Source organism: Eleutherodactylus coqui, chromosome 8, assembly GCF_035609145.1.
Source record: "Eleutherodactylus coqui strain aEleCoq1 chromosome 8, aEleCoq1.hap1, whole genome shotgun sequence".
In the NCBI taxonomy this organism is placed as follows: domain Eukaryota; kingdom Metazoa; phylum Chordata; class Amphibia; order Anura; family Eleutherodactylidae; genus Eleutherodactylus; species Eleutherodactylus coqui.
Window position 1 is genome coordinate 172,036,359 of NC_089844.1, and position 26,331 is coordinate 172,062,689.

Sequence of the window (26,331 nt, forward strand, 5' to 3'; positions counted from 1 at the left end):
TATGAAGATCCACACCGAAGTTCATACAGTGCGGATTTTGAAATTTGTTGTAGAAAAAAAAAAAAAAAATTGCCGTGTTGGTTCTTGGTGTGGAAACTGTATTGGGCTGCTGCATACAGGTTTGCACCATTGACAGGATCAGCTGCATGAAACTCCATAGTAGAACTGAGGCTGGCATTAAACTGCAAGATCCATGACGGAAAAATTAGTGATGGACCTGACACTTAATTCATACAGAATTTCCTAACAGATGCAGCTCTGATTACTCCAACCTGGATCTGACTAATTTGCGGCATATCGGAGGCTAGTCTTAGAGTTTTGCGGGGAATCCTAGTCAGGCCGTATTTACACTTGCAAGTTCGATATCTGTCTGCGAGACTTGGAGCAATATCACATTGGGATTGCAATGTGTTTTTGCAAAAAAAAAAAAACACAAATTGCTGCATACACATTTCTATAATAAAAAATTAAGTGCGTCACCCGCACAAAAATCAAGCAGGGAGGAAACAAAACAAACAAAAAAAAACCTCATGTAATATACCTTATTGAAATAAATGGGTTATTTTCCTGTGCGAGTTCATCCATATCGCCATCGGAGTGAACTCTCATGGGAAACTAGTGTAAATACACCCTTATTGAATAAATCCATGTGCAGCCACCCAACGGTTTCTGTCAATGGCCTAGAATTTTATAGCATGCAGTAGAATACATGAATGGTGCAGATGTCTCCACCGAAGTGAAAAGGTGTGTGCAAAAACCATATGCTATGGAAACTACGCTAAAAATCCACAGTGAAATGTTTTGGGTTTTTTTCCCCCTGCGGATTGAGCTGCTCCTTTTACTTGTCGCAATGAATGCGGGCAACAGTCAAGAATTCGTGATCCATTTTCTCTGGGTTTGTTGTAACACCATCTATTAATACCGTACTACCCGTATATACACTGAAGAGTTAATGTTGGGACTCTCCTTATGGGCTTCCTGGCTAAACGCCAAGCTAACAAGCAGTTCCTACAACATTGAGATATTAGTGAAGAAATCAAGTTTCCAGAGGACAGCCAATGGTGGGAGTTGTAGTGTACCTCCCCTCCGACCACTCTTTCCCCTGAAGAAGCTTCTAGAGACATTGATCTGGGACAATCAGGGTTTTAAAAATAAATTTATTAAACAGCACAGTAAATGGTGCCCAGATAAATTTTATTTCAGCAGCGAAGATTTTGTTATATGGTAATCTACATTTTACAGGGCATTATGAGCCACCAGTGATGGCAGGGCTGTTTCTGCACCAGAAAAGAAACAAAAAAAGCCTTTTTGAAGGAACACCATCAGGTGGGGGCAGTCAACATGTAACTAGCTTTCTCAAAAACATGGCATGAGTTTTTTTAAACCTGTACTTCCTTCCTGAGATGAAGCTGTCCTCCCAGAATGCAGCTTAAAGCCACTTTCACTCAAAATATCCTATCCCCTGCATAGAGGATAAAGATTCAGTCACTGAAGGGCCAACAGCTGGGGCCCCCAGTTTGCCACACCTGAATGCACCCTGTAAATGAGTCAGATTACATCCATCCATCCATCCCATCAAAATAAGTGGACAGATGCTTCAGCATGCACACTGCCACCCTACTATAGGGCATTTGGGGGCACCGGTCTTCAGATGGCTGGGGGTTCTGAACAGTTGGACATTTATCTTCTATCCACAGGAAAGGCCCTCCCACCCCTAATAAAACTTCATACTGATTTGTAGAAAGAATAAATGATTTCCTAATTCACCATGAAAATCATTTATTTACAACCAGTACAAGACACATCACAGGAGCCGCCTTAAAAGGAGGCCAAGCCCCACCCCTGAGGAGCAGACTTCCAGGCTTACAAACATGCCTCTCTGCAATGCTGTCATATCCTTCACTCCTAAATGCCCCTTAGCAACATAACAGGATGTAGATGGTGCAGAGGGCCAGAGCTTGCCTTCTCCAGAGTGGGGCGGGTATCAGACAACGGCGAACATCATTTATTAAGAAATGGATGTTCAAAATCAACCGCTAGAAGATATGGTTATTGCAGGCAGCACCTGTTGAATGAGCGCCAGTCATCAGTCAAATAGTTTGTATTCAGCCATACATTGAGATAATGGATGCCGGGGGAGGGGATTGAAGATCTCAAAAGCCAGTCTAGGGGTCAGTCAGAAAGTAGGCGGTCAGCCAGTACAGCGGCAGCATGCCCAGCGTAATTAGAACCATTGATGCACTGTTGGGGTAGGCGTAGAGCTGGCCATCCGCTGCTTCGCAGCCATTGTCATTGTCCGGCTGTGGGGTTTGGTCCACGGTAAAATAGTCCACCTGAACACCTGGGACAACACTTCTAATCCAGTCAACGTAAGCAGGGATCGCCATGTAGACGCCTGGCCTGTTTGGTGTTCCACACTCATCACCCCAGCTGATCACTCCGGCCTGGTACCAGTTGCTGTTTGTGTAGCAGTAGAGCGGCCCTCCAGAGTCACCCTGAAAAACAACGTAATGATGAGCAGGCAAGCAAAACGACAGATAAGAGGTCGCGTGACAAGCAGTAATGGGCTCCATTCCAGGACGATAGATAACTAATGATGTATTCATCCTCCATGCTTTACTCTCCTAGCATCTTCTTCGTCAGCAGCGCTAATTCCTCCCCCTTAATGTAATATTCTCTACATTTGGGGGACCTCCAGTGACAACAGCCCAGGTGCTACAATTATACTGCAGAGCATGATTAATGGCCGACAAAGCGCTCTATTGGAGAAACCAGTGTTCCTGTGCAGCCATGTGGATTATGCGATATTTTATTATCCCACAGATAGAAATTTGGCCGACCTCCTGCAACTTCGCATAGACATATGCCAAAACATGGTTTTCATCAGTGCTAAAAGTTGAACAGTTGGCTGTTATCCATCCACAGTCACCCTTTTGGGGGAGATGCGGGTCTCATACAGATTCCAATTGTGGAATCCATGATCGGCGTCAGTGCTGATGACCCGCGGCAAAATGCAGGCATTGAAAGGCATGAACTTTAGATTTTTTCCCCCTTCACACTCACTGATGCAAATTGTGTATTCCGTGAGCAGGAAAAAAAAAAATTGCAGGATGGTCTATTTTGCCGCGAACAGCCTCCGTCGAAGTACCCGTGTCATTGCTTAACGACGGCGAGGGAAATCCAAGGAAAAAAAACTAATGCAACACAGTTCAAGAAGGGTCGCGGGCTGGACTCAGACGGAATCCGCTGCTGGGGTCCCGCATGCAGAATCCAGTCCGCCCTTGTGAGCAGGCCTTAGTTTGATAGAAACCAGCGCTAATCGGTACCGTCTGAACGCCAAGGGTCACACATACCTGACAGGCATCAACCGATCCATCGACTGACCCGGCGCACATCATGTCTTGCGATATGGACGACAGTGTGTGCGGCCCAGGGTTGATGTGATACAGACAGTTACAGGTCTTTCTGCTGATGATTGTCACTGACCCGATCTGGAGGTTTTGGGCACCTGTAAGAGGAACTACAAAGACAAGAAACATCCTTAATAACCTGCACCATGCGTTCTTGAAGGAGATGAAGCAATACTGTGCTGGCATTCACCTGAGAAATGAATATGGCCCCAGCCAGCAATCTTGCAACTCATACCAGGCGGGAATTGGACATTAGGGTCTGGCAGGCGGATGGACTGGACAGTGGCACTAAAAGCCACTAAGCTCTTCAGTTTAAGCACAGCGATATCCCCGGACTGAGAGTCTACCGAGTACCCCGGGTACCGAAATACCTGGTCCACCAGGACTGACTGAGCACCGCTGTCTGAATTGGCCAGAGAGGTTGACCCAGCAAGGACATCATAATCACTAGTCGAATGGTCTCTGGGAAAACACAACAGAAATGAGAGTCAGCGCCCAGCGTACAACAGCTGGATATCTGTTACATTGACAACCTTCACTAACCAAGAGCACAGTGTCACAGTTGGTAGCAGTCCTTGCTTCTCATGACACGATGTGCAAATATCTTAAAATTAGCCACTCTGCCCCTCAACAAGCTCTCACCCCTTTATCCAATGCCCCTCCAATCGTACAAGGAGAATCAAGGGATTAGTACAGAACAGAAATTTGAGGGGAAAAAAATGAAAACCATTAATTTAACCCTTTCCAATCCAATTTGTAACCTGGTTTTCCTAGGGTGCTTACTCTTTTTTTGCCGTTATACAACGGCGCTATATGCTGGCTAAAGCCAGTACTGCATGAGGTGACACGTTGGATAGGCTCCAACAGCAGAGAGGCTGGCAATATTTAGTAAGAGAACACTGACGGACGTCTTCCAACATCGGAGCTGTACAGCCCTAAATCAGAATGTCTTAAAACATCAGACAGTGGATTAGAAAGGGTTAAACATTTGTTTTGGTCCATTATACAGAAAGGAGTCACATTATTAGGGCCACCAGCTAATGTCTAGAGCGACCGCAAGTGCCGTACGGACAGCAGCTAGACTGGCTGTTAGGTGGTCTCGGGTATCTGGAGCCATGCTGACTGTACATCACACAGTTGCTAGAAGGTGCATTTGGGGGGGGGGGGGGGATTATTAGAGCGAACATGATTGAGGTGGTCCCACAGATGCTCAATTGGGTTCAGGTCTGGGAATTAAGGGGCCACGGAAATTCTTTGAAGTCCCGGTTGTGGTCTTTCATCTACTGTTGGACATTTCTAGCCGTGTGACGTGTCGCATTGTCTTGCTGGAAGTTCCCATCTGCCCCGAGGAAGACAATCATCATGTATGGGCGTACATGATCTTCAAGGAGGGATTCATTACCATATTGGTTCAGAGCGCCTTCCATATGGATGAGCGGCCCAGAGAATATCGCAGAAAAGTTCCCTAGACCATAATGCTGCCACCACCGGCTTGTGTTCTCCCAGCAATGATTGCATGATACACCAATGTCCATCCGTTTGATGAAGCAGAAAGCATGACTCATCAGAGAAGGCCACCCTTTACCAATCAACAGTGGTCCAATTCCAATACGGTTGTGCAAATTGAAGCTTTTTCTTCCGACGCACCTTTGTTACATGGGTGCAGCGACCATCCATCTTCTTCGGAGCCCCATACGTCGTAGGGTTTGCTGAACTATTCTTGTAGACCCGTCTGGTAGCCCTCCTGTTCATCTTCGTGGTGAGCTACTCCGCCGTATCCCCCCATTTATCCGTGACAAGTGATATGTGAGCAAACGGCCTAGCGCACCCCTTATATACCCACCAAACCTCTGTTCCTTCATGGGCTATGCACTGCCGACATTGAAAGTAGGAGGGGGTCATAATAATGTGACTCCACTGTGTACATAAGCGGCAGGAGGAAATCATTTTCTCCACTCACTCCTACTGGTTAATAGGAGCTTTCACCACGGTGTTGCATTGTGGGGGATGCAATGTACAAATCATAGTAGTTTTGTACAGTCTCTAATGAAGTGCGGATGCACCTCTAGACGAGATTGAAGTCTGAAGGGGTATATCTACAATAAGGTGGTGGTGGCCAGCACGGCAAGGCAGCAGTGCCAACAACTGAACCACCATGAAGGAAGGCGGAACAAGCATGCTGGCTTAGTGCCCTTTTACACAGATGACCTGCCAAGCACAGTGATGGTTCTTCCTGAGATTTTACACAGGAACTATCATGCTCAGTGACTGGAGGTGGAGCCGGCCAGAGATCGTTCCAGCCACCCGCCCACATTCACAGTAAACAGGCAGTCGTTCATAGATGAAGGACTGCCTGTTTACACGGCCGATACATTCAGTTTTCTGGAACTGAAAGACGAACAAGAAGCAAACGAATTCTCATTCGTATATCAGTTGGGGCTGCATTCAAACTAAAGGAGAATTCAGATTCTTGCTGAATGTAGGACGATCGCCTGTGTAAAAGGGCTCTTAGTCATTAGGACCCCAAGTATGGTGGCTCAGTTGTTAGCACTGCTGCCTTGCAGGGTTGGAGGTTCAAATCTGACCAAGGGTAACATCTGTATGGAATTTTTCAAAGTTGATGTTGTCCTTGAGATTTGAACCGAGGAGCTTTGCACCGTTTTTAGCAAAACTGGTTCAGTCAAAAAAAGCGCTAGGGTGAAGGATTGTAATTGGCTATTATGGAGTGTCATACGCACCAAGATAGGACAGGTTGCTTTTTTTCACGAGACCGAAAGACGCATGAAAAATTCACCATGTTGTGACTGAACCTAATGAAATCAATGAGTTCTATTCACTGTATATTTGCACTCATGTGAATGAGCCCTTAAATGTAACTCAGGGTCAGTGTCGCACGAGTGCTTAGGTTAGCGCTATAAGAAGGGCGGCAGGTATCCGGCTCCAGTACATTATACACTTACGGAGGGACGCAGTGTGCGGCGGTCAGGACATACTCGGCAGTTAGTAAGGACCCTCCGCAAGCGTGCATCAAATTATACCGTATGCTGACCAGCCACGGAGCAGTCCCAATGTCTCCGTCCTGTCCTCCAACAATGCGATTGGCAACTGCGGGAAAATTAAAGTTATGTGTTAAATGCACACACTAAACAGGCACCCTGCCCCAAACTGTGCCAACACCCCGAACAGCAGTCTGGTTTTTGCATTGGGTTGTCCACTACAAACAACGTCATCAGTAACTAGAGCCTGTGCACTCTATTCTCCAGACTGATACACTGTAACAAAGCATCAGACCAGGAGAGAGATTTGGGCCTCATATCTATGGGCAAAATTGCGGATGATCATCAATCATTCAATATGCCCGCAGTTCAATATGCCCATAGACATTCATTGGGCAGCCGGAGGTAATTAAATACCTGCGGATGTCATTTTATCCCAGTGTGCGGATTGCATGAGCGAGATAAAAATTGCAGCATGCTTCATTTTCTGCGGTTTCCCAGTGGCTGTGCTGTGGATCCGCGGGACAGTAGGAGATCAAAAATAAATAAATAAAAGCATGGCGCATGCGTGCGGCGCGTCTGGACGCATCCCACGCTGTGGGATTCTGCACTGGGGATCCATGCGTGCCCATGGACATGAGGCCTTGTGCTGTTGAAGTGTTCATCTCACAGAGGATTGTCTGCACAGGAACAAATCCTCAGCTGTAAGAAGGTTAGGGCAGGTTTATCAGCTCTGGCTGTAATCAAGAATGTTCTCATTCAATCCCAGCAAGCAGAGCTCTTAAACTGAAACCCAAAGTCTATCAGAATGCAGCAGAACTTGAGACCAGAAACAACCTTCGACAAACGATATTCTGCAGCAGCTGTGGCTCCTATCCGTGCCTGGAAGTTCTGTTTTACATAGCAGTAAAGCTGCAGATGACTATGATTTATGGGGGTCATTATCTCGTATATCGCATAATTACAGCGAAGAGTTACTTACTTTGACTGTACGCCAAGTGCACGGCTGAAAGAGAAGAGAGAAACGGTTACAATGATAAGATCTGGCGGAACGTGAACACAAGGAAGGAGAAGGGGTAGAACATCTACGGCACATCTGCGTCATTCCGGGGGCTAGTGAAGCTGGGGCACAACCACTGCGGCTGCTCTGCACCCAGCTTTTCTTAGATGCCCGATATGCATCATTGCATGGAACTCCTGTAGGGGAATCGAGTGACAACCATATTGGTCATCATCCAACTTTCCTAGACCCCTAAACGCATGTACAGTTGCAATCAAACTTATTTAACCCCCATTGCAAAATTAGGTTTACACGTTTGACACGACAGCGACACGCGAAGCCAAGACCCCCACTGATCACTAGAACGAACAGGTAGAAGCACTCATCAGAGCACAGGTCCTGTTCTTCCGTCTCCACCACTGCTTAGCGGTGTACGGGCTCCATGGAGAGTCTACAGAGTCCGAACACCACTACTGGTGGCTGCCAAGACGGGCACAGCGATAGGATAAAAACCTCTCACCATTTGTATTCGTGATCAGTGGGGATCTTAACACCTGAAAAATCAAAGTTTGACATATCACCAGGACATGCCTGAAGGTACATTTTTAATTACAATTTAAAGGAAACTTGTCATCACCTGTAATCATCATCACTGCCACAGAGAACAGCGTGTGCGCACAGCCTGCAGAGAGGAGTCTGCTGGCGCCAGGACCTGGGACCTGCCCAATGCGTACCATAACTTGGTTTATTCTTTTTCTTTCACCTTTTTTCCCCTCTCTGAGTCTCCTATCTCTTCCATTTTTCCTTTACAAGATTGATTACCAAATGTTTTGTGCTATACTGACAAACATAAGATAGCAGTTGCTATTGTGTTAATATCTGTTATATGAGCAACTGGGGGATCCTTAAGGGTTTCCTCCCTAAACAGCTGACAATTACTGGATTGACATTTCATCATATATGGGTACCCGAGGTGCTGTGCACAATCTATATGGGCGTTGTATTCGTGGGTAGTGAGATAAATCTTTGCACCATACGTTGTAGGACTATGTTATCCAATACCAATAAAACAGTTTAAACAGAACTTGGTCCCAACACCTCCTAACAGTCTGGTCAGAACGGCTGGTGGGGAACATTTCATGGATACGACCATCCAGCTTCTCACATCCCAATAATGCGCCCCTCTTAGACCATGTTTTGTGCCATTCATCTAATCACGCCACAACACTAATTTAACCCTTTCCAATCCAATTATTTTTTCTCATCCATTCTCCCCAGCTCCAAATAAATTGGAGCTGGTGAGATGGATGAGAAAAAATACATTTCCCTGCACCCTCCTGAACTGACAGAGTTCAGGAGGGTGCAGGTGCTCACTGCACTGTGGGGGGGCCTGCTTACCTATCTGGCGTCTTCCGCTTTCTCCCTCTGCCTCCTGGCTCGGCGATCATGTGACCGCTGGGGTCAGGTGGCACCCAGCGGTCACATGATCGCCGAGCCGGAAGACAAGTGAGAATGCGGAAGACGCCGGACAGGTAAGCAGGCCCCCCCACGGTGCAGGCTCCTGGCTCGGCGTTCATGTGACCACTGGGGGCCAGGTGACACCGGCGGTCACATGATCGACGGCCGGAATCTCCATGCATTACATAGTGCTAATTGAGCGCTATGTAATGTGTAAAGGAGAAGGCAGAAAGGGTTAAAAACTCGATGAGGACCAGTGCAGATGTGTATCTGCACCCGATGTGTCTGATGATCGGGTGCAGGTGCACTCCTGCACTGCAGTGTCGGGCCTGCCCCGACATCGGAGCTGTGGAGGGAAATTATGATGTCGGGGCAGGCCCGACATTGGATTGGAATGGGTTAAAGGGGTTGTCCCGCGGCAGCAAGTGGGTCTATACACTTCTGTATGGCCATATTAATGCACTTTGTAATGTACATTGTGCATTAATTATGAGCCATACAGAAGTTATTCACTTACCTGTTCCGTTGCTAGCGTCCTCGTCTCCATGGAGCCGTCTAATTTTCAGCGTCTAATCGCCGGATTAGACGCGCTTGCGCAGTCCGGTCTTCTTGTTTTCTGAATGGGGCCGCTCGTGCCGGAGACCGGCTCCTGGTAGCTCCGCCCCGTCACGTGCCGATTCCAGCCAATCAGGAGGCTGGAATCGGCAATGGACCGCACAGAAGCCCTGCGGTCCACCGAGGGAGAAGATCCCGGCGGCCATCTTCAGCAGGTAAGTAAGAAGTCACCGGAGCACGGGGATTCAGGTAAGCGCTGTGCGGTGTTCTTTTTTAACCCCTGCATCGGGGTTGTCTCGCGCCGAACGGGGGGGGCTGTTGAAAAAAAAAAAACAAAAAAAACCTTTTTCGGCGCGGGACAACCCCTTTAAGGTGCAACACCAAACCACCTCACATTTTTACCGAACTTTGCACATTTGTTCAGTACTAGAATATATTTTAAAAATTTACAGACCTATTGAGTTAGGAGGTCAAGAAACACAGGGGGAATGGGGGCTTTCCCCAAAGGTCACAGAAAACTAGAATTTTTGATCATTCATCCTCCACTATTTGGGGTAGGAAGATGTGCGCGGGGTCAGTCTCCTCCTGATAATATGTAGATTGAACAGGTTTTTTAACACCAATTCCAATCCACAGTAAAGTACAATTGGAACAAAGAAAAATATGAAAATTTTTGGGAGCTGAGACACTCAAAAATTTATATTATATATACACACACACACACACACAAGTTTATTAGTGCAAAATTTCAAGAAAACGTTCTTTGTAGTTTGCGAAAAAAAATTTTTTGATCTCTTACTGACAATAGAATAATGTATAATTTATTATACTGGCGGGTGATAAATCTGGTACTGTGGGCAATGTTTGATATTTGTGTAATATCTGTATGTAACAGGTTTCTGACTAGAAGACACATTCTAGCGACAGTAAATGTGGTTATAGTATCTGTGCACCTTAGGGCTCTTTCACACGAACCTAGGTGTTTGTTACGTGTACCCACCAGCGCTCAAAAACGTGTGAACGTCTTCAAAAATCTGCCGTTTGTGTGCCTTTGCAGACGGTCCAGGGTATATATGCCAAGCCCAGATTGAGTAACTGGTCTTGGCGACCCAGCTGCAGGTACTGACTAAAAACTAAACTAAAATGTTCCAGTATGTTCATCCCTTTCCAATCCAAATTTGTATTCTGGTTCTCCTAGGGGGCTTACTCTTTTTCTGCCGTTATACAACAGCGCTATCTGCTGGTTAAAGCCAGTACTGCACGAGGTGACACATTGGATAGGCTCCGACCGCAGAGAGGCTGGCAATATACAGTAAGAGAACCCCGACGGATGTCTTCATACATCGGAGCTGTACAGCCTTATCTTAAAATGTCTTAAAACGTCAGTCAGTGGATTGGAAAGGATCATCCCTGCAGGGAACCGGACATCGAATTAAAAAATCCGAATGGCTTCATTTCTGAACAATAGAGATCTCCAGTTTCCACCACTAATAGGTTTTAATGCTTTATCTACGCCATAAAAGCGGAAACTGCTAATATTACCGCACGGGATTTCAACAGGATGCTTTTCTACACCGGATACTAGCCGGCTTTTCCTCAATATAAGATAAATGTTCACCAGTCGTAATCCTCAGCTTCAGATTAGTGCGACCGGCGTATCTCGTATGGATGTGGTGCACAATTTAAAGGGAAGCGGTCACCTGCCTTGGGTGATCATAAGTCTGACAGCCCTGCGTTAGTGCCACAATTATAAAACCTTACTGTGGAACCTCAGGAGATGCCTTCTGATAAGACACTGGGAGATAAGATTGCCCAAAGTTTTTTTTTTTGTTTTTTTTTGACGCCTTACCCAAGAGGTCGGCTTGCGATGCGCCTCTAAGCCAACGTGAAGCTTTTTAAACATCCAATCCCTATGTCCCCTTTTATGCAGTCCGTTCTCAATATCTGTGAGCCGCTGATTAAATGCCATCAGGGTCGCACGTTCTCCTCACTCGTATAAATTCCTACTTGGTATTGGTTGAGTAGTATGCGCTGATTGGCATAAAGTCGCATTCCCCACGACTGATTTTCAATACATTTTGGTGGAGATGGAGTTAGTACTAGTGATGAGCAAGAACACTCGCTAAGGGCAATTGCTCGATTGAGCATTGCCCTTAGCGAAAACCTGCCCGCTCGGGAGCGAAGATCTCTCTCCCTCCCCCCTGCTGACTGCCGCAACTCACCTGTCACCCGCGCCGGCACCCAAACCTTCTCTGCCGAGCGGGGAGAGACTCGCTAAGGACAATGCTCAATCGAGCAATTGTCCTTAGTGAGTATGCACACTTATCTCTAGTTAATACCAATAGGTGCTGCCAAACATACATGCAAATAGTTAACCCCTTAAGAACCAGGCTGTTTTGTACATTAAGTACCAGACACTTTTTAGGGATTTTACCCATGTGGCGGTTTTACTGCCCTATTTTTCTTCCTTCAGCTACCAAAAACGGGAATTTTTTCTTACCGATAATTCCCTTTCTGGAAGACATCATGACAGCATACGCTGGAGGTTGCTCACCTGCTGACCTGAAGGGACAGGAAGAGGCAGAATATAAAAAGCACCTCCCCTCCACCAACACCAGTGCGTTCCAAATGACCACAGTGACCAGTTACTTAACCAGAAGGTGTGTTTTTATTGACATCACACACCTCAGAAAACAAAGTTAAAGCATACACATTACCTCATGTGTTGGACAAACTAGGGTAACCATGTTGGTAAGGGGGGGAAAAAAGCCCGTATGCTGTCATGATGTCTTCCAGAAAGGGAATTATCGGTAAGAAAAAATTCCCGTTTTCCCCATGACATCATGACAGCATACGCTGGAGGAATACCAAATAAGTGGCATGGGCTTTTTAGGGAGGGATTACGGCTTGGAGCACCTTCCTACCGAAGGATGCGTCCTGACTATATTTAAAGTCCAGCCTATAATGTTTGATGAAAGTATGGCCTGAAGTCCATGTGGCTGCGTTACAGATTTGCTCAATCGATGCGTGCGCTCTCTCCGCCCAAGAGGATGCCACCGCTCTCGTTGAGTGGGCCTTCAATCCTTCTGGAGGGGGGATGCCCTTGGCCTTGTAAGCCTCCTGGATGGCTCTCCTGAGCCACCTGGCGATCGCATCTTTAGAAGCGGCCTTTCCTTTGGCCTGCCCCTGAAATTGAACGAAAAGTTTGTCAGACTTCCTGAAACTTTCTGTTGCCTCGAGGTACGCTAGTACCGCTCTTTTGACGTCTATATTATGGAGCTTTTGTACTTTTGCATTTTTGAAATTTTGGCAAAAGGCTGGAATAACTATTGGTTGGCCCCTGTGGAAATCGGACAATACTTTAGGCTGGAAGGATGGGTCTAAAGAAAAAACTATTTTGTCCGGGTGGATAGTCATATATGGGGCCCTTCGTGAGAGGGCCTGGATTTCCCCCACGCGTCTGGCTGACGTAACTGCCACAAGCAGGGCTACCTTGTATGTCAGCCAGGCGATGGATAGATCCGTAATCGGTTCAAATGGGGGGGGGGTCGCATAAGGCCTGAAGGACTATGGTTAGATCCCAGGGTGGTGCCGTGGCCCGTGTGAATGGATGTAATCTGCTCGCCCCTCTAAGAAATCTCCTAATCCACCTGTGCTCCGCTAGCGCGAGATCGAAGAATGCCCCCAAGGCCGCAATTTGGACTTTGAGCGTATTCGGACTCAAACCTTTATCCAGGCCCGCCTGGAGAAAATCTAAGATTTTCCGGACGTCTGGCTGATCCAGCTGCTGGATGTCCTGGCCTAACCACTCCGAAAATTTTTTCCAGACTTTGGAGTAGATTTTGTGTGTCGAGGGTTTAAGGCTCTCGCTAATGGTGGAAATAACCTTAGGGGAAAGACCCTTTCCTAGGAACTTTACCCGCTCAAGCTCCAGGCCGTAAGCCTGAACTTGTGAACTTCCGGGTAAAGAAGAGGGCCCTGCGACAGTAGGTCCGGTCTTGTTGGAAGGTGGAAGGGCTCTCCCACTGACAGGGATCTCAGGAGGGGGAACCACGGTCTTTTGGGCCAATATGGTGCTACAAAAATTAATGTTAGGGTTGACTGCAGTAATTTCCTTAGCAGAAGCGGGATTAGTGGTAGAGGGGGAAAGGCATACGCTAGGTCCCAATCCCAGGGGTGAGAGAGAGCGTCCGTGCCCAGGGCCTGCTTCTCTGCGCCTCTGGAAAAGAAAAGCCGGCATTTGGTGTTTGCGCTTGACGCAAAGAGGTCTACTTCTGGTACCCCCCACTTCTCCACAAGAAGGCTGAACACCTCTGGATGGAGTTCCCACTCTCCTGGGTCCACTTTCCTTCTGCTTAAAAAGTCCGCGGCTGAGTTCTCGGCTCCTCTTATATGAAAGGCCGATAGGGACTTTGTTGTGCCTTCCGCCCATTGAAGGATCCGCCCCGCCAGTCGTTGTAGTGGAGGATTCCTGGTGGTACCCTGGTGGCGAATGAGTGATACTGTTGTCATATTGTCTGAGAAGATCCTCACATGTTTCGCCACTAATCGTGTTTGCAGGCTACGCAGGGATTTCCATACAGCTTTAAGCTCCCTAAAGTTCGATGAGCTAGCTTTCTCGTGAACGTCCCAGGCCCCCTGTACATAACCGCCTTCAAAGTGGGCCCCCCACCCTTTGGCGCTGGCATCGGTCGTGATTATTACGGCCGGGTCCAAATTCCAATCGGATGCCTGAGACAGGTTGTCCGACGACACCCACCAACGGAGTGAAGCTCTGGCTTCCGCAGAAATAGGGATTGTCTGATCAAGCGAAGCCTGCAACTTGTCCCAATTCTGGAGAATTAGTGACTGGAGTCCGCGACTGTGGAATTGGGCCCAGGGGACCACGCCGATGCACGAAGTCATTAGTCCCAGGATCCGCATTGCGTCTCTTATCGTTACCCTATGTTTTTTATATAGGTTGGAACATTCCTCTATGATAAGATGTTTTCTTAGGGGAGGAAGGGACGAATTTTGTAGACTGGAATCCAGGATGACACCCAGGAATTTCTTCCTGGTTTCTGGCTCCATGTTGGATTTTGACTCGTTAACAATCCAGCCAAGCTCCTTAAATAATTGCAATGTGGACTCCAAGTGTGATCTCAGAGTAGACGGGGAATCTGCCACCAACAGGAAGTCGTCTAAGTAGGGGATGATCATGACACCCTGATTTCGTAAGAAGGCCACCATTTCCATCATGACCTTGGAAAAAATTCGCGGAGCCGAGGAGATTCCAAATGGTAGGCAGACGAACTGGAAGTGGCGGATTTCCCCCTCCACCCTCAGCGCAAACCTCAGAAATTTTTGTGAGTTGGCGTAAATAGGGATATGAAAATAGGCATCTTTAAGGTCTATTGTAGCCATTACGTTATCCCTGGCAATTAAAGGAGTTGCAGTTCTAATGGTTTCCATTTTGAATCTCCTATATTCAATGAATTTATTCAGTTGTTTTAAATTGATAATGGTGCGGTGGGAGCCGTCTGGTTTGGGAACCAGAAAGAGGGGGGAATAGAAACCTTTTCCCTGTTCCTTCTTAGGGACTGGGATAATTGCGCCGAGACCCTGCAGGTTCCGTACGCCCTCCAACAGAGCCTGTTCTAGGCCTGGAGACTGGGTTGGGGTTATCATAAACCTGTCCGGGGGGCGGGATAGTAGCTCGATCCTGTACCCCTCCGCCACTAGGTGCAGTACCCACTCATTAGTTGTAATACTACGCCAGCTATTGGCACAGCGAGTCAGTCTACCCCCTACCGGGCCCGAAAGTATGGGCTGAGGGACAAAAGTTAAAGTCTTACCCCTTCCGCCCTTTGGATAAGACCATCTTCCGGTCTTTCCCTTCCCGGCGTACGTAGACGAGGGATGAGGGGTGAAGGGTCTCTTGGGTGGTCTGGTGGCAGGCAGTCCGTGACTCTTGTCAGCTGCTTTCTCCAGCAGACGATCCAGGTCTGGTCCGAATATACGCCCGCCCCGGAACGGTAGGGTACATAGCCTATTTTTGGACGCTGCGTCCCCTGACCACTCTTTCACCCACACTGCCCTTCTGGCGGTGTTCGATAGGGCTGCCATGCGGGCTCCGAGGCGGACTGTTTCCATCGAAGCATCTGCCAGGAACCCTGTTGCCATTCGCAGCAGAGGGATGCCGCTTGCGAACTCCTCCCTAGGGGCTTTTTGGTCCACTAGGGCTGCGAATTGGTCCAACCAGATTGCCATGGAACGAGCCACGGAAGTGGCCGCGATGTTAGCTTTCATGATGAGACCGGAAGTAGACCAGGCTTTACGCATGGATGTGTCCACCTTATGGTCCAACGGGTCCTTTAAGTGGGACGTATCCTCAAAGGGCAATCCGGACTTTCTGGATACCATGGCAATTGCAGTATCGACTTTAGGTATCTCGTCCAAAAAGGACACTTCATCTCCCGGAAATAACAGGCGTTCTTTAAATTCCCTGGGGATTAGCGGAGCCTGATCCACGCTCTCCCACTCATTTAGAATCAGCTGCTTGAGTGTGGCGTTTACGGGGAATGAAGATTTTTGTTGCGGGAGTAACCCCGCGAACATATCCTCCTGGACTGTGCGGGGTTGCTGCACATCTTCCTCCACCTGCATGGTCCTGTGTACTGCTTTTAGCAGTTGATCCATGTCCGCGGTAGAGAAAAGATATTTCTTGTCCTCCTGCGTCACTTCCCCGTCAAAATCCACATTTTCCGCTATGTCGGAGTCAGACTCAGACACCGCCGGAACCGACCTGCGTGTAACCCCGGAAGGCCCAGGTTGGAGGTCTGAGAGGGAGGACTGCACTTCTTCTCGGACAACTGACCGAATTTCGGCCATAAGGGAAGTTTTTTCCTCCTACATAATTTTCGCGGAGCAGGTAGCGCATAACGTTTTGGTGCAGGAGTCGTCAAGTTTGGTTAGACATACTGGACATTTTTTACTCCTGCGTCTAGCCTCCCTCGGTTTTTGAGTATCCCTGTCCTGTAAGACAAGGGAAACTCTGTTAGTCGGGAAGTGTATGTAGTGCAGGTGTAGGTTGGTCCACTGGACCACTTACAGTTAGGAGGGTCTCTGGGTCCTCTCTGGTCGACATCTTGCGCCTTGCAGGAACGCTTCCTGTGCTTAGGATCGTTCCTTAGCGTGGAGAAACACCACCAGCTGATGCAGGGGCAGCAGATTTTTGAATTTGGCGCCGGCCGCGCCAGGCCACGCCCCCTTTGCGGAGCGTCTGACGTCACCGCGCTGTATCCGAAGCCACGCCCCCTGGAGCGCTCCTGTCGGCCCTGGACCCGGAGATGGCGGCCGCCGCCGTAATGACGGCCGCAGTGGTGCCGGCAGCCCGTACTTGGACCCCGGCCCACCGGAGATGGCGGCCGCCGCCCGAAATGACGGCCGCAGTGGTGCCGGCAACCCGTACTTGGGCCCCGGCCCACGCAGTCCCCGGAAAGCTCCCAGATGGGGTCCTTCCCACTGGGTTTGCCGGGGCTGCCCGAAAGTTCCACGCCGCCGCTTCGCCGGTAAGTCCTCCTCCGGCATGGGACAGCGTTGCTGGAGTTCTGCCGCTGCTGTCCTGAAGGGACAGGAAAAACACTGGTGTTGGTGGAGGGGAGGTGCTTTTTATATTCTGCCTCTTCCTGTCCCTTCAGGTCAGCAGGTGAGCAACCTCCAGCGTATGCTGTCATGATGTCATGGGGAAATTATTTTTTGCCGCATTTTTTTCCCCTTGACACAGTTAAAAATATATATTTCAAGAAGAAAAAAAAAAAAGAGTGGCACTGACTTTTCTTCATTAGTATATTTACGCTAAAATAAAGTATGGGAGCGGGTTCCTCATTTTGTTTCAGACGTTTTGATGTAGAATATGTATGGTTTCAGATTGTAGGGCGCATACGGCTACTGTTTCGTTGGCTTTGGGTCATTTTTTAAATTTTATTCTGTACTTTTTTTTTTTAACTTAATGTGATTGTTCTCAGCAAGAGAAACCAAGTAATCTTGTATATATGATACCTTTTAAAGGCTAACAAAGATACATGATGTTATAGGGAGGTTTCAAACCCCTCAGGATTCTTCCTCAAGCATAATGAAATAGATCCAAAGAGGCAACACACACACACACACACACACACGACAAGTCCCAGACATGGTGTGATTAATTTGCACCTAAAAGCATACTACAGCAAGATGAGTAGAGAAGTAAAAACATACTTAAATAGTCCAATGATAAATTGATGAATTAGTGTTAGGTGGTCACCAGGCCAGACTTACCTGTGTTACAGATTTCTCATACTTCCCATTCACACATGAATCATCTTAAAGCATTTAATCCCGTTGAAAAAGTTTCATACCCTACACAAGGATGACCGTCTGAAACCATATTCCCGGACCCTCCGCTTCTGTGTTACAGGCAACCTCCTAACTTGAGGAACTTTATAGTCAGGAGTGCATTGCCCTCTGACACACAAAAAGGAACTGTAAAACCTGCTCACACGTATGGACCACGGACAGAATACAAATCCCCCAATACACAGCAGGACTATAAAATCCCTGGGACATTTACATGTTCAACGTCCGATGTTGTGTACCTGATGCTGTGCAGTAAATGTTCTGTTAGGGGACTTTTTGTTGGAGAAACAGGACAAAAACTGAAAGCGAGAATGAGATCTCATCGCCAAACAATTAAAGAGACAAGGACAGGATTCCCTGTGGCCGAGCACTTTTCTAGTCACGACACAACATAGAACACATGAAAATTACCATATTAAAAAGCAATTTCAAGTCACAAAGCTATAGAAGAATTTGGGAGTGAAAATTTATAATAACTTTTGACCCTTTCAACAGAGGGATAAATTCATTAAGAGGATTCATGCGCGAATGAGAAGTATGAGAAATCTATAGCACAGATAACACTCTGACCTGATGACCCCCTAACCCTAATTTAGGGACAACAAAACCTTTACATCTTTATCAGTGGACTATTTAAGTATCTATTTCTCTGCTCATCCTGTTGTGGTATTCTTTTAAGTGCAAATTAATCACATCCATGTCTGTGCCTTGTCATAAGTATGTGTGTATACATATGTATATCTCTTCAGATCCATTTCATTACGCCCGAGAAAGAGCCATAAGTAGGTCTGAAAGCTCACTGTAGCGTCATGTATTTTTGTTAGCCATTAAAAGGTATATCTACAAGATTACCTGGTTTCTCTTGCTGAGAATCATCACATTTTGCTCTACTGGCTAACACGATACCAAACTTTTTGTAACTTTTTTTTTTACCATCTATGTCGCCCTTGACATCATGCAAGACCTCTGAGGGCCAGTCACATTTTTTTTTCTTAATTACACACTTTTGCACTGTAGCTGGGGCAGCCATAAGATCTCTAGTTATAGGGGAAAACACAATAATCACTAACAGAGCTGATCAGGGTTTGCTAGGACCCTGCAGCACTACTGTAACAGGGGGAGCTCAGTGGTCGCATGATCGGTGGGTTGCGTAGTGGAAGAAACACTTTCACTTCTTAGTACATAGCACCCATTGAGCGCTATATACCCGGGAAAGGAGAAGGTAGAAACAGTTAAAAACAGCTTCTCCCTTCTCCTCTGGGTTCTCTGCTGTGACCAACAGCTAACAACCCGACCTGCTTCTGCTTGATTGCAGGAACAGATGTTTTAATCGCACACCGTATTTTTGCTATCGGACATGATTAAAGGATGAATTATTTACCATGCATGGTCCTAAAGGGGTTAATAGAAGTATAATTAATTAATAGGAAAAATATTTTATATTTGTTGTTGTCTTAAACCTGGGGGCATCTTGTAGTCTGAAAAATGTGGTAGAACACATACACGTCTACCTGGATGTAGACCACCCTGTACAAGTACTAATCTACATTGGTAATCTCCCCTCACCCTCCCTCGTTTCCCTTCCCTCACCCATCCTCTCTTAACCCTTCCCATTCCCCCCTTTTGTCTTCCACAGTATGTTCTGTTTGAACAGGTCCTTGCAATAATTACTCACAATACTGGCCTCGGTTGAGACCTGATGATCCCCTCTTTCTAATCTACATTGGTATACCCCACAACCCTGTGAGCTCATTGGTCAAGCATTATTCTTAGAAGGGGATTCTCTTACCCATCACAATCCCCCCCAAAGTCTTAAAACTACAAAGAATATATTACATATATGAAATTATTATACACACTTTTTTCAGCTTTTTTTTTTCCTGCAGTGGCTCTCTGTTCCAAAAACATTTTTTTTTGTTCTTTAAAAATATTATAAATCTGCATGTTACTAGGAGGAGGATCACACCACGCACATCTTCCTACACCCAATAGTGTCCGAGAGATGAATTAGCATAACTTATGATTCTCAGTGACCTTTGAAAAATTACAATGACTCCCCGACCCCCCGAAGGGTCTGAAAATTGAGCTTTTTTTTTTTTTAAATACACATTCTAGCAATGAACAAACATGCAGTTTCATAAAAATCAGAGATGGTTGGGCGATACCCCATGGGTGACCTGTCCTGGAATGACCCAGCCTCTTTATTATATGGACTTGTAGACTAGCTGGTACGCTGTCCATCTGTATATACTACAGCGAGTGTACTCTACCATATGCTGCTCTTGTGGGGCCACTCCTGACTCGGGGCCCACCGGGAGATCCATGTGTTCACCTGCTGGCCAGTCTGAGCATTAAAAAAGTTGGCAGCCAACCCAAGGGGCTATAACAGCAGCCAAAGTAACCAGCACTCAGCTTTCTCAGAAACGGGTATAACTAACACACAGACGAAGTGTGGCCAAAACACCGGCATGTGTATCACACAGGCTTAGATACAGCAGCTCAGCGGCGCCCCCTGTATGCATCTGATCTGCTATAAAGCTATAGGTAAGAGCCTAAACAAAGCTCCTTAGAAGCTCCTTGAAGGGCAGCAGTTGTGCAATCGCATGACTCAGTCATTACTTAGAACAAACTTATTTGTATGACAGAGAACCCAACGTCACAACAACAGATCAGGGTGTATTCACACGGGCGAGGATTCTGTGCCCGTTCTGTCCACATGTGTCACTACCTCTGTGAACGTCGTGCTTCATGCGCCCTTAACGCGGCACAATTACGTAAATCGCTCATTAGATCTAGCGGTTTGCACGATGATTGTGCCATATGAACGCTAAATGGTTGATCAGATCTGGCCCACCGCTGCATCACTTATCCATGAGTAACTCGAGGTGGATGGGCTGGAATGATCCCCGGCCGCTCCGCCACCAATCACTAGCGACGATCCTCCTGTGTAAAAGCACAAGAACGGTCATCGCTGGGAGGGCAGTAAAATGCCCAATAGTCGTCCCGTGTAAAAGGGGCTTTGCTGTAGTCACAACTAGAGCTGCATTCATAATTCTTGCTGCTCCTTAAAGTCTTAAGACAGCCTCCCACGGCTGTATACGCAAAACACACAATAGTCGATGTTCACGGCGCAAAAATGTTGCACTATTGTGTGCATATCAGCACATTTTACTGTACTTTTCGCGCTGACCGGAACCGTTCACATAGGCACTGGACACAATCGTGCCCCAGGTTAAAAGGCCATTTAGCCTAATTAGACCCGTGTGTTCATTTCCCTGAGAAATTGTGCAATCGCGCAGAGACCTATGACGCCTTTGGTATGCGAATGTGCACTAAAATAGCACATGCTGCGTCTTGGGTTTTTTTGCGCAGGCGACATGCACGTGCAAGAGCGAAAGTGAGATTGAACCCATTGAAAACAATTGCCTCTATTTTCTGCACATGCAGATGTTGCACGCCAACTTCACACAGGCATATTTGCGTGCGCAAAGTGCATTGAATAGAACCCATTGAAAAACAATGGTCCGTTCACATGCGCATACTTTTCCTGTGCATTCCAAACGCACAAAAAAAAAGCAGAATCTTCCATTTTCCTGCACATTTATGCACCAAAAGGCGGCTGGGTTGGATCCTGCTGCAAGAATTCTCGCAGCGGGATGCGGACCCGTGCCGCTGTAGACACCTGCGGCTCACCCGCTCCCGGCGTCTTCTGTTTCCTGCTATGCGCTGGCTGCGCAGAGCGGAGCCGGCCCGACACCACTGACATTTCTGTGCGGGCCTCTGCGAGATCCGCAGAGAAATAGAACACGCCGCCATTTGTTTTCCGCGTGTGATTTCACGCGGCCGTCAGCCTAGGATTTGCGTTTTCTAATGCAGTCCTATGGCAGCGGCCATGTGCGGAAATTCCGCCGCAGAATTTTCGCCCGTGTGCAGGGGGCCTAAAAGCGCATACGGTGTTTCCATCAAATATGAGCCAGTAGGGAGATACAAGGCCCGACCGTTGGACACTGCTAGAGCTCTGATCGCAGCTCTGTACGCGGTTTGTGGGCGGCTCAATGTGCTCCGGGTTAGAGACGCACCAAGACAACATGTACAGAGTCACGGCAGCTGAACGCGGAGCGGAAACTCTTCAGAGTCGCCAGAAGTCATTGAGGCGTACGAACAGCAGTCCTTGCACAGAGCAATGATTGTTTGCGGAGATGTCATTTGTGGGGGGTGGGGAGGGTGATCTACATGCAAATTTGCTTGCAAGTAATTCGAATACTTCCTGTGACTTTACATCAAGTGTCTAATCGACCAGCGACCATTTATCGTAAGGCAAGCTGAAACTAAACTGGAGAACAGCGAGCGGCTCACAAACCAGTCGCCGGCCGCGATTACAACCAATAACTGTCGGAATTTGTCCTGTCGAGCGATTATTCATCTGTCCACATAAAAAGTACCTTTATTTAAAGGCCCTTTTAAGCAAGATGATTATCGTTAGGAGTTGTTCCCCATGCCCCCGCGGGTATATGATGGATCAGTGTTTCCCAACTTTTTTAGCCTTGGGGCACCCTTGGTAAAAAATGTTTACAGCGCAGCACCCCTACCAAAAGGGGGTGTGGTTATGGGGCGTGGTCATAGTGTGGTCAGGGCGTGGCTAGGGTGTGGCTTATTACAACATTTAATTTTTACCTCCATCCCTATAAAAAGGACAGGGCTGCTTATATTAAGAAAAAAAAAAAAGGCGCTGAGTGGGCTACTGATATACATTGTATTTAAGGTTAACATGCTGCAGAATTAAATCCCGCACCTCATGTCAGTTTCCACACGGGTTTTGTGCAGATCGTTTCCACATCGTGTGGATGATTTTCACAATCTTATCCACTTTGCTGCTACAGCTACTATAGATTCCATAACTAGAACGCCCCATGTAGTAATAGTGTCTCCCAACTCCCCCCTCCCATGTTGGTGGCCGCAGTAGTAATAGCGACCCCCTATATTGGTGGCCCCGGTAGTAATTATTGTGGTCCCGGCAGTAATAGGTGACCCCTATTGCGGCCCCAGCAGTAACAGCGGCCCCCTATTGTGGCCCTAGGAAGTAATAGGTGACCCCAATAGTAACAGCAGCCCCCCTATTGCAGCCCCAGTAGCAACAGCAAAAATATTACTACCCCTCTCCTCAGTAATAACAGGTACTGGTGTATCTTGACGCTTTTTGCCTGGGCTGGAGGTTTACCTCCAGGGCAGGCAAAAAGCCATGCAGTGTGACTCCCTTGGCTGGCCGAGGTCTGCAGTGAGCTACGCGCTGGCAAGTGTAGCTGTCACGCACCCCCGGGGCTTTGTGTGCTGCTGTCACCACTACAGCGCTGACCCCAGCCCTCTGCCTACTCCCCTTAGTCTGACTCACCCCCAGCGCTCAGCCTGCTGCCCTTGGTGCTCCACCGCTGCCAGTGTCGCTGGCGCCGTGCACTTGATCCTCCTGCTGCCCACCTGATATCCACCGCTCCCACAAGACTCCTGCTCGATTCGCAAGCTGATTGGTTGTTTGGTGAATCGGCCAATCCAAACAACCAATCACTGTGAATCAGCCAACCTAAACAACCAATTAGGTTGCTGGAATTGTGATTCAGCAAACCCAAACAACCAATCAGGTTGTGAATCGAGCAGAAGTCCTGTGGAATAAGTTAATATGCGCTCCGGCCGCCGGCTCTCAGGATTGAGCATGCCCCCAGCCAATCAAAAGCTGGGGCCGTTAAATTTTCCTCAAAGCTGTATTATGTCTCTACCCTTAGCTTCCGGTGGCAACATAATACATCACCGACGAGATGACCATGCGCGTCAGCAAGAGGACACGCTGGCACCAGGCTGGTAAGTAACTGAGCTGCAGGGGGCACGGCTGAGCACACCTAATGACAGCCAATCGGGAGGCAGGGGTGTGACAGGGCCTTCCTATCGAAGCCCTGTCACACCCCTGCCTTCCGACACGATTTCCAGCCAGAGAGCCGCAGCACCCCTGGCAGCCTCCTGATTGGGAATCACTGTAATAGATAGTCGTCCCGTGTAAATGGGGCTTTATTGAGATGTGCAGAGAAATCCAGGAGCTTATCTTGTACTGATCCCGAGTTACATCCTGTATTATACTCCAGAGCTGTACTCACTATTCTGCTGGTGGAGTCACTGTGCACATACATTACTTTTCCTGTACTGATCCTGAGTTATTATACTCCATAGCTGCACTCAGGCATAAGGCTTAGTGCACACATGTCCACTGTAACATAGTATGTTAGGCTTGAAAAAGCTCTATGTCCATCCAGGTCAGCCCATTAACCCCTCCACCCCCCCCCCCCCCACCCCCAATGTCGATGCAGAGCAAGACAAAAACAAAAAACAGCCAATGGAGGTAGAAGCCAATTTTCCCCATTTAAGGAAAGATTTCTTCCCGACTCCAATCTGGTAATCGGAATAATCCCCGACCCTTCTGAAGTTATTAGTGATTATAACATGTAATATTATAACGCTCAAGAAAAGACATCTGGGCCCCTCATATTCTTTTATAGAGTTCCCCATCACCGCATCCTCAGGCAGAGAGTTCCCTAGTCTCACTGCTCTTACAGTAAACAGCCCCCCTTCTATGTCAGTGAAGAAAACTTCTTTCCTCTAGGTGTAGAGAGCGCCCCCTTTTTACAGTCACAGTCCTGGGTATAATAGATGGGAGAGATCCCTGTACTGACCCTTAATATATTATACATAGTTATTAGGTCGCCGCTCAGCCATCTTTTTTCTAAACTAAATAACCCCAATTTAGCAAACCTCTCTGGGTATTGTAGTCCGCCCATCCTGTTTATTACTTTAGTTGCCGCCTTTGTACCCACTCAAGCTCTGATATGTCCTTCTTGAGTACCAAGGACTAAGACTGTCCACAATATTCCATGTGTGGTCTGACCAGTGACTTGTAGAACAAATGTTCTTGTCATGCGCCCCTAGACCTCTTCTGATGCCCCCCATGATCCTACTTGCTTTAGCAGCAGCTGCCTGACACTGGTTGCTCCAGTTAAGCTTACAGTTACTAAAACCCCCAAGTCCTTCTCCCTGTCGGTGTCCCCAGTGGTTTCCCATTTAGTGTGTAATGGTGACATGGATTTCCTGCCCGTGTGCAGAACCGCACATTTATCAGTGTTACACCTCAGTTGTCACTTTTCTCCTCCCAACTTATCCAGATTCTTTTGCAATCTCCTTGCATCCTCTCATGTTAATTTCTTTACATAGTTTTATATCATCTGCAAATACTGATATTATACTGCACAATCCTACCAGATTAATATGTTAAAAAGAATATGGACCAAAACCGACCCCTGTGGTCCCCCCACTAGTAACAGTCAGCCCTCCCAGTGCTGTCCCCTGCGGTCCCCCCACTAGTAACAGTCAGCCCTCCCAGTGCTGTCCCCTGTGGTCCCCCCACTAGTAACAGTCAGCCCTCCCAGTGCTGTCCCCTGCGGTCCCCCCACTAGTAACAGTCAGCCCTCCCAGTGCTGTCCCCTGCGGTCCCCCCACTAGTAACAGTCAGCCCTCCCAGTGCTGTCCCCTGTGGTCCCCCCACTAGTAACAGTCAGCCCTCCCAGTGCTGTCCCCTGTGGTCCCCCCACTAGTAACAGTCAGCCCTCCAATGCTGTCCCCTGTGGTCCCCCCACTAGTAACAGTCAGCCCTCCAATGCTGTCCCCTGCGGTCCCCCCACTAGTAACAGTCAGCCCTCCAATGCTGTCCCCTGCAGTCCCCCCACTAATAACAGTCAGCCCTGCAATACTTCCCCCTGTGGTACCCCCACTAGTAACCCCTCCAGTACTGCCCCCTGTGGTACCTCGCTAATAACGGTGACTCAATCAGAGTAGGTACCATTTATAACCCCCCTCTGCTTCTATCACTAACCAGTTACCCACTTACACACATTCGCACCCAGACCAAGCATTCTCGTGTTATATGCCAACCTGTTACGCATTGGCTATTATCAGGACGGATCAGACAGTGCTGGTTATATATAATGTACAGAGATCTAGCCCCTGGATATTATAACCTCTGGAGTTTCCCTCCCTTTGTTGCTCCTTAGCAGGTGGAGTACAAGGTCGATGTATCATTGACCTGGACAGTCCCATAGCAGTCTAGAATGGGTACATCGGTGCCCTGGATCAGACGTCCTAGCCCAGCTGTGGCTCTAATGACAAGACCCGGTAGTATAGACCCTTACGGTCGGGCCGGACGCGCACCACTTACCTCCCAGCAGTAGTATCACGCGGCAGAGACGCTGCTCCATAGTTGCACTACAGTCCACCCCCTGTCTACAAGGGCTGCAGCTGCCAAGTATCCCAAGACTGTTCCTAAGGATCCAGTGAAGGAAGTCCTCAAATCAGGAGGGGCGCAGGGTCCGCTTACATCCAGGCACCCTGGCTCGGTAAGTGGTATCCCAATAGGTGAAGGTCGATGTCCAGGGTCTGCGCAGGTGAGTCTGGGATGTCAGCTCTGCTGCCTCTGGTATGTGAACAGGTGTTTGAGTGGAGTTTC

At 47.8% G+C, this 26,331-nt stretch overlaps 1 protein-coding gene across 1 annotated transcript; it reads right to left on the reverse strand.

Moving 5' to 3' along the window:
* Nucleotides 1-1,139: 1,139 nt before the first annotated feature.
* On the reverse strand, nucleotides 1,140-26,331 carry PRSS8 (serine protease 8). Its single transcript, XM_066576981.1, has 6 exons — nucleotides 26,044-26,331; nucleotides 7,389-7,412; nucleotides 6,371-6,515; nucleotides 3,601-3,872; nucleotides 3,354-3,520; nucleotides 1,140-2,495 (listed from the first exon to the last, which is right to left on the reverse strand). Exons 1-6 carry the CDS (start codon nucleotides 26,081-26,083, stop codon nucleotides 2,166-2,168), a joined length of 978 nt encoding a protein of 325 aa, XP_066433078.1. The 5' UTR covers nucleotides 26,084-26,331; the 3' UTR covers nucleotides 1,140-2,165.

Excerpts from the sequence above, each read along its gene's own strand:
- PRSS8 (XM_066576981.1), bottom strand. The coding sequence starts at position 26,083 with ATGGAGCAGCGTCTCTGCCGCGTGATACTACTGCTGGGAG. Across the intron at positions 7,413-26,043 it reads CGTGATACTACTGCTGGGAG|CCGTGCACTTGGCGTACAGT; the intron begins GTAAGTGGTGCG and ends CTTCTCTTTCAG. Across the intron at positions 2,496-3,353 it reads GATCGGTTGATGCCTGTCAG|GGTGACTCTGGAGGGCCGCT; the intron begins GTATGTGTGACC and ends GTTGTTTTTCAG.